A 9451-nucleotide genomic window follows, 5' to 3' on the forward strand; every position below is an offset into this window, starting at 1 on the left:
GACTTGCTTTATATGTGTATCATTAGTGAGATTTGCTCTTCAATTCTTTACTAGAAAGTTACAGCTCATTTAAAATAGTTGGTAGATACAGAAAGCATAAATATACCGTAAGTTTAAACACTGATTGTACTAAATGCAACAATACAAAGAAGCAAACAGAACACAAATGGTAACACAATAAAACTGTATTACATTTGTGCTTCAAATATTACAATACATTATATACAATAGTCCAAAATAAACATCTCATGCCAAGTGACACAAAAAAACAAATAGCAAGCAAAAAAATCCAGCAATATGTACATTACTTTTTTCTTTTATAATAAACATTCAACTCTGAACTGGGGCAATTTCACTACATACAGATGCAGTCCGCCTTTTATTCCATATAACCATCCTGCTTTCCTATATCTACGCTATTCAGTTGGTTCCTGTGTCAATTCTTATATACACGTGGAGCAAAAAAGATAAAAGAATGGAGTGCTTTGTATTCTTAATGGGGTGATGTTGATAGATCAGCGAACCTGGGGTGCATAACCTTCTTTCATTAAACCTTCCTCGTAGTCCGTCTGGCAAAGGATCATGTTATTCTTTAGGAAAAATTTGTCTCCAACACAAAATCTGAAAATATTTACAAAAATAAAATGGTTAAGATGACTTCACTCAGATCTATAGGTTTGAAGATTTCTTTTCCTAATCATCATTTCATTATTTCAATTTATGGTAATTCCCTGAGTTTGAAAGTTTGGCTTAGAAAGTTGCCTTGTTGTCAAAATTAAACCATTCTGGTCATTTAAGGAAATGCTACACACAAAATTTGAAATCCTACTTTTATATATAAAACTCATAAGAACATTGAGGAAAACACCTTGGGCAGCAAAGGTGATTTTTTTTTTTACCATATTGGAAAGAAAAAAAGAACTGATCTATATTTACATTGATTAAAACAATGATAATAATATTTCACGGCAGTGATTATGGAAGCTTTCATCATTTCCCTTTTATCCATTTTATAAAAAAAGTAAAAGGCATTAAAATGAATCAAATGATTAGAAAATAGCCCATTTTAGAGCTTCTCACTTAAAGCTTCCTTTTACTCTGTTATTAAAATGTGATTAAATTCTCGTAATTTGGAAGTAATTGTTCTGAAGTGAAAGTTATTTTAGCATCAGACTCAGATGCTGGGCCATATTCCTTTGTCTGTGGCAAGTTCACCAACTATGAAGTAGTAAATGTATTTCTTAGAGTACTTCCAATTAAACCAAAAGGAGTAACCTGATGAACTTCTTAATATTGATGTGATAAATAAACGAGTTTCCAGTAGCTAATTATGTATTTTATTCTGTAAAGCATTGTTTAATGTGCAAGATTGTAATGTTTTTAATAAGTCCTCTTTTTGTATAATTTCCCAGTGGTGACGCTTTGGACACAATTAAGGTCAGAAAAAATGCTTGTGCTGTTTCTGGTACATTTAACAATAAAGTAACTCTGGGGAGATTTGTATATATTTTTAATTGTAACAATTTAACCTTCAAACAGCAGTGTCTGGTAGAGTTGACCCAGTAAAACTACTTGTAATTATATAAGTCGACCTCACTGACCTTTGATAGTAGTCTCTCTTTATCAGATAGTCAATTTCAAATGATGTTCAAGCAGAAATCTTAGTGGATAGATTAAATTGTGTCATGAAAGCCACCCTTTAATGTTTTGTGAAGTTGAAGGTTTAAATGAGGAGCAGTTGGGCTGATTTACATTTGCAAAGATTGGAATGCTAGACAAACAGCGAACCTATTTATTTTCCAACTGGGTAGCTTTGGAAATTTATCCTTATTCTAGCTAAGTAGATAGAGGGGAAAATAGTGTAATAAAAAAAGTAGCTTGAAAAGAATTAGCTTTCCTCTTAAAGGAAGATTGGTCTGTTTATTTGTGGAATTTACTTCTTTTTCCGCAGGATTACTGCCTGCTGATGATGCTGATTGAAAGTACAGACTACGCCCTGATCTTGAAATCCTGCAGTTGTTTGTGGTCAAGGCTATTGGATACAATGAACATTCAAGTTTGGACTTTAAGTATATCTTCTTTTTATTAGTTGCAAACTATAAACTTGAAATATTGTGCTTAAAAAGTAGTGTTTGAACAAACCAGTTTTTGTAGATTATCCTGATCATTAAGATATGTTGAATAAAAGGAAATATTTCTTTTGTTGGGCAGCGGGAAGTAGCCAAATTAGATACTTACTTTTATGTGAGATTATATAAAGTAGCATGCAGAATATATTTGATTACTGTTCAAATTTTTCACTTTATATTAATGTTGAAATTAATTTGAACTGACTAATAAGCTAATAATAAAATATCCATCAAAAATAAATAATTTTAATAAAATACTCTCGTGTTCCAGCTGATGTTATTGAATCTTATTTTCCCCTAAAAACCGACTAAACTGGAAGTACTTTTCCAACTCCATACTGTCTAAAATTTTGCTTTAATTTGTTAACAAGCCTCCAAATTCTATTTGCTATCAAATAAAAACGTGTTTTGTTTTTATTTTTTTTTTTGTCATGTTGTGTCATGTCATCCTTACCTTCAGGGGCCTTGAAATTTAGGTAATTTCTATTTGTAGATTAATACAATCGGAGTAATTATAGTGAGAAAAGCACTGAGCCAAGAGCCTGGGGATTTGGTCCTGAGTCCTGTGGCTCTCACCTACTCAATGCAAGATATAGGGTGTATTTCATACTCTCTCTGAGTCAGTTCTCTGTGGGTAAGATAAAACAACTACATCACTGGATGGTAGGAATGTTAAAATAAGAAGTATATGAAAGGCAGAGAGACATTTGCAATGAATAGGGTTCAAATTCCAACCTTCCATTCACAATATTGAAAATGAAACTTCAGGATTTTTATCTTTAACATCAGTAAGTTCTGTAAGTTGGCAGTAAAGAGTAGAAATGTAATATGTAAAGCCTTCTCTCAATGTTTGGAATGTAGGTAATTAAAATAATCACCTTTTATAAATTACTTACCATGTGCTAAGGCTAAGCATGTATATACAGTGATCACATTTATTCCTCAAATTCAACGGAGAAAGTAAATATTAACATTGTTTTTTTCAGATGAAAAACCTAACACTTCCTCCCAGAATTTTAAAAACCTGCCTAAGTTTCCAGAGTTAGAATGTGTATGGTAGAGGAAGGAAAAGCACCCTGGTCTCTTTGGATTCAAGATCCATGCTATTACAATTCACAATAGCCAAGACATGGAAACCTAACTGTGCTTTCACAGATGAATGGATAAAGAAGATGTGGTGCATACACACACACACACATACACACACACACACACACACACACAGTGGAATACTACTCAGCCACAAAAAGAATGGAATAATGCCATTTGCAGCAATATGGATGGATGTAGAGATTTCTTTTTAATTTTAATTTTTTGTTCATTATGGATTTTTTTGCATCAATTTTTTAATTAATTAATTTTGGCCATGCCGCATGGCTTGTGGGATCTTAGTTCCCTGACCAGGGATCAAACCTGTGCCCCCAGCAGAGGAAGCATGGAGTCTTAACCACTGGACTGCCAGGGAAGTCCCGAAAGATTTTCATACTAAGGGAAGTACGTCTAAAAGAGAAAGACAAATACCATATGATATCACTTACATGTGGAATCTAAAATGTGACACAAATGAACTTATCTACGAAACAGAAACAGATTCACAGACATAGAGAACAGACTTGTGGTTCCCAAGGAGGAGGGAGGGGTAGGGAGGGATGGATTGGGAGTTTGGGATTAGCAGGTGCAAACTATTATATATACAATGGATAAACAACAAGGTCCTACTGTATAGCACAGGGAAACATATTCAGTATCCTGTGATAAACTATAATGGAAAAGAATATAAGAAAGAATATATATATAGTATAACTGAATCACTCCGCTGTACAGCAGAAATCAACACATTGTAAATCAACTATACTTCAATTTAAAAAAAACAAATAAATGACTGAAAGCAATTAAAAAAATCCATGCTTCTACCTGGAGGCGGTAAAGCATGAGGCTATGAAGTTATATAGGTTTTTTGTATTATTATTACTTCTTTACATAGCTTTTCAAAAGACAGCCTATTATTCAATGAGATGTTTGCAATATAAATGGAATTCATCTAAAATATTCCTACCTGAGATATGTTGATACTAATATGTTGTCAACTGGATAAAGTACCTTTTATGTGCATATCAATTTATACTTAAAGGTCAAAATGAAACAGAATAGGTGAGGAATGTCACACACATATAACTTAAACAAAACAGCTTTGAAAGCTATAGTTAAGAACAGATTATGATTGCTTTGCAATTAGGATTGATATCTTCCTTTAAAATGTCCTATACATAAACATGAAGAAATTAGAAGAATAGCAATGCAGATATCGGACACCTAACAAAATGATCTATAACTGTGATTTTGTAAGAAAGGCTAATTTCCAATGTTCTATAACCAGGTCCTGATGAGATTTAGCATTTCAGAAAAATATTATAAAAATAGTGATGGCCAGAGGATAACGTATGTATATATAGTAATAGGTCAGGCTAAAATTCTTGAAAATAAACTGATAATCTTCCTTATAAATTAATCTTAATCGCTTGTGATATAGTCAGTTCAATTAATTCTGCCATCATTAAAAAAATATGTTAAGGAATAAAAAGATGCCCAATCAGATTATTAAGCCACCTAATCTAAATGTTTTAGAGTTAATCATAGATTTAATTTCCAGATATTTTGGAGTAACTCTAGTTGAATTCATACGGTCTTAGAGACTTGAAAAGTACGGACAATAATTAAGAAACCATCACTATCAAATACAGGGCTTAGAGTAGTTTTGAGCGGGTTATCAAATGCCTCTGCTAGGAAGCTTTCATTTGTGATATCCTCTTTAAGAATGAAAATGTTAACTTAGTCATCTTATTTCTCTAACATTAGTGACTGTCAATTATAATTAATTTCCATTTCCACAGCACTTTAAAAAGAAAGGGGATCCATTCCATATTTCCAATGTCTCTACTGTTCTATTTAGCATCCTCAGTTACTAAAAGATGGAGATTTTGATACTGTACTGTGTTTTCAGTGAGAAGTGCAGGTTATATACTCATTGTACACCTGTGAACAAATTTACTGTCTTTTCCCAGTGACAGCCCAGTTGTCATCACACAGTGCATTCCGAACAATCTTTTCTGTACCAAGTTTTGCTACCCACACCACAAATCCTATTATCAATTATTTAGCATCCACCTTTTTTTAACTCCACTATATCTACTCCCATTTATACCCACTTTGTCAGAAAAGCAAATCTTCATCTCGAAACAGGTCAGGGTCCTCATACTGGCTCTGAATCCAGAGATTAAATCCAGACTGCCTGGGTTCAAATTTTGAATCTACCCTTTTCTATCTGTGTAATCTTGGGCAAGTTATTTAGATTTTCTATACCTCAGTTTCCTCACCTGTAAAATGAGGCTAATAATAGTACCTACTTCTGGGTTATTTTGAGTATTAAATGAGTTAGCACATGTAAAACAGAACAATGTCTGGTGTGTGATCAGCACTGTATAAAAATTTGCTCTCATGATTATTTGCTAACAATAATCTTCTCACCTTTGCTTAGCTATTCCCTAGCCAGGGATATTTCTCCCTTTTTTCCATGTACGTAAATTCTAAAAATTCTTTTTTTAAGGGAATATAGGAGTACGGGAGTAAGAGGTACAAACTATTAGGTATAAAATAAGCTATACAGCTATACTGTACAACACGGGGAACATAGCCAATGTTTTACAATAACTATAAATGGAGTAGAACCTTTAAAAGTTGTGGATATTGTACCCCTGTAACATATAATATTGTACAGCAACTATACTTCAATCAATCAATCAAAATTCTGTAGTTTCCATTTCCTCCATCAGTATTCCCTGACCCCGTCAACTTATTCTGATCTTTCCCAAAGCACTTATACCCCATATTCCTCCACGTCCCTACAAAACTCCCTCTCTAATCTCTGAGCACACTGAGCCGCTTTTCATTTCCGGAGCACATTACTTGCTTTCACACCTCCATGCCTTGCCTGCTTCTCCATCTGTCTGGAAAATCCTTTCCTCACTGCACCCAGCCTTCTTCACTTCCTCCACACCCCCACCAGACACACTTCTTATATCCTAACCAGTCCTAGAGAGTCCTTTAACACCCAGGACATCAACCCTTTGGTGCTTTCTTAAGACTTCAAGAAGCACAGACCTCTCTTCCCTCAGTATAGATCTGTTTAGCATTGATTACATTCTTCTCTTCTGTGAGTCTTTGATGTCATGTCTCTCCCTAAACTCTAGATACCCCTAAGAGAGAAACTGGATTTTATTCACCTCTGTTTCCACAGAGCCTAGCACAGTGCTTTTTTTCTTTAATGTTACACAGTTCTACATATTTGAGGCAATTTCATTACAAACAAGCATTTTTTCCCTTCTCTTATAAAACCATCATTTAGTTTCCTAGAATTTTCTAAGGGGGGGGGCTTATTCATCTTTAAGAAATTAACCTATTACTCAGAATTTTCCAATTCTGAATGAGATTCATGTTATCATACAAGATGTTCAAAATAACCTTCTTCAGGTCCTTTCAAAATAGATGAACTTTTAGATTTTAATTCAGGATTCACATTTTTAGCCTTACCCTTTTAAAAAGGACAGAGAAGATCACCCATCTTGAAAGTTCATTGTTACTACTATCTTTTTTAAACATTCAGAAATGCTTTAGAACTTAATGATATTGTGATTAAAAGTTAAGATGAAATGACTTGCTAAATAAAATTATAAGCATTTATAAAATTTATAATTTATAATTTCAGGGGTCAAGAAAGTTTGCTTAAGGGAAAGTGCCTGTAAATTACCTATTGGCCTTGTGTGTCACTTGAAAAGGTGCTATACTAAGACAATGATTTGGCTACTATGAGTAGAGGCTCCTGAGGCAGATGGCTTTATTGGAGAGATTTCCCAAGCAGACGCCAAAGGATAAGGAGAGTCTCCTATATTGAAAACTTCTGGATTCAGAGTAACAAAATTTGTCTGCTTTGCTTGACTGATGAAGATTAGCTGACTTCTTGCATTAAAGAAGTTTGTCTTGTAGAGATGGAAGTGACAAGACAATAACTAAGTGTTAATTGTGCATAACCAGCACTAAAGATATTCAGTCCCATTATGGCATGTAATAAATGAAGCGCACACAGAAATATATTAGGTACTTTAATAATGATACTAGAACAGTATTCTGCAGCAATAAGAAAGTGAACAGTTTTAGAGTCAAAATTTAGGAGTGTTTGTCTTACTTGACTGAGTTCCACTGAGGAGACAGACGTAATTGTGAATGCAACTTTTTATTTCAATGATGAGATAAAATTGATATACGATTTGTAAATAGCATTAACAACCTACAATTACTTTGCATCATAATAGAATTCAGGCTGGGTTTAGCACTTGAATGATGTTTTAATTTTCTGTGTAGAACACGGATAAAATAGGTAAGCCTGCCCTAATAGAAAAATGGACAAAAGGAATAAACAGGCAGTTCCCTAATAGAAGAAATATCAAAGGGTCACTAGTAATCAAATAAATGCTAATTAAAAATGATAATGAGATACCATCTTTCATCCCTCAAAGTGACAAGGATTTCTTTTAAAATAATAACTCCCAGGGTTGGAACTTATGTGAGGAAATGCATTGTTTTTTCTTTTCTGGTGTGGGAATAATTGGTATAACTTTTCCAGAGAGCATTTTGGCAATGTATAATGTAAGCCTTTAAACTGTTATATGGTTTGTCTAATTAACTATGCTCCTGTGAATTTAGCCTGACACAGATTTGAGTATTTGTTTATAAAGTCCGCATTAGATTGATAATACTGATGCTGTAAAAACTTGAAGAAACAACCTACACATCTGATGACAGAAGACTGATTTAATGATATATGAAGCTTTATGCATAAAACTGAACACAAGAAAGCTTAAAATGTCATAAAGGAATTTTTAAAGGCAGGGAAAAATGTACACTATATTAATGAAAATGTCCAAGTGACAAACATTAGGATTCTTCCTTGTTACTTTCCTTTAAGATGCTTAAATGTGGTTATAATATAAAGTATATGCTATATATCATTTGCCACATATGCATAGAAAAATGTATGGCTAGCCACATACCAAAATATTAAAATAACTTCTTTTAGAACAGTGAGACATGGGACAATGTTATTCTTTATCCCTTTCTATTTTCTAAACTTTCCTCTATAAGTATGTAATTGTTTATAAGTAGAAAAGCAGTAAATGTTATTGTTGCACAAAGATAACTCTATTGTTAGTAAATGCTATTAGTGGATGAAATGTGGTAAGTAAACAAAAATATTCTAAATTTACTACTAATATACCTTTAAAACATATACACATAGAGGCTCATGCATATTAATGAGTCTGCAAGGATGTGTGGACATTTGTGTTTTTGTATTCATATCCTTACAATAAAAAATATGTGCATTTGATAATTTACTTTTGGTTAAGTGTCACTACAGACTGAATCAACCTACTTTGATTCCAAACATCTATTGGGAAGACTCAAGATGTTGCAAGATGACTTCTTGAATTATTTCCTGGGTAAATTATACATTGTGAGGTATACAAGGCCAGATTCTGAACATCTACATTTAGCAGGAGATATCTTATGTAAAAACCAAGTTAGTGAAATATTATATGGTAAAAGTAAATTATAAATATCAAGGTAAAAGAACTAGATTTTGAGAACCTATTGTGTTCCTGGTACTTATAAATTCTTTCATTTAATTTTCAAAATCTGCAGGATAGACGTTAGTGTCTCCATTTTAAGGATGTGCAAACCAAACTCAGAGAAATAGTGACTTACGCAAGACTGCACAGCTAGCATATGGTGGGGATGGAATCTGAATCCAGTTCTCACTGTAAACATCATACTCTTTCTACTACTCTATAGCGCCTCGTAAGAAGATACTGCATTTAACGGTAAAACGGCCAATTATAGTAACTGAGAACTTGACAAAACTAATATTTACTGAATATTTTCCATGTTCAGGTGTTTTCACACCTGTGCTGAATTTATTTTCATTAAAATCCATCAAGTGCAATAATTTTTGAAATGTATTTTAATGATATGTATATTTTAATACTCTAACATCCTCTGCATTTCTTACGTAAAACCGGTATGGTAGTATATAGCTCACACTAGAATTAAAAGTTATTATTTTTACTTTGGAAAAATGGAAGGAAGTCATAATACTTTGAGATGAGAGAGTTCTCTGAAATTGACTAATCCAGCTCCCTTATGTTATAAAGGAGAAAACTGAGGTCCAGAGAACTAAAATAGCTGGTTTATGCTCACACATCTTGTTAGGG

The 9451-nt window shown here is 33.2% G+C and overlaps 1 protein-coding gene across 1 annotated transcript in view; it reads right to left on the reverse strand.

Annotated features, from left to right (window-relative positions):
- Positions 1–222: 222 nt before the first annotated feature.
- The window catches only part of LMO3 (LIM domain only 3), a gene marked incomplete at its 5' end in the record, with an annotated part of 54626 nt that continues 45397 nt past the window's right edge, over positions 223–9451 (reverse strand). Inside the window, 1 exon segment of the mRNA XM_082667070.1 lies at positions 223–621. Coding sequence (XP_082523196.1) covers positions 516–621 — 106 coding nt within the window. The 3' untranslated portion in view covers positions 223–515.

Source organism: Grampus griseus (genome assembly GCF_964374135.1).
Source record: "Grampus griseus genome assembly, chromosome: 11".
NCBI classification, from domain to species: domain Eukaryota; kingdom Metazoa; phylum Chordata; class Mammalia; order Artiodactyla; family Delphinidae; genus Grampus; species Grampus griseus.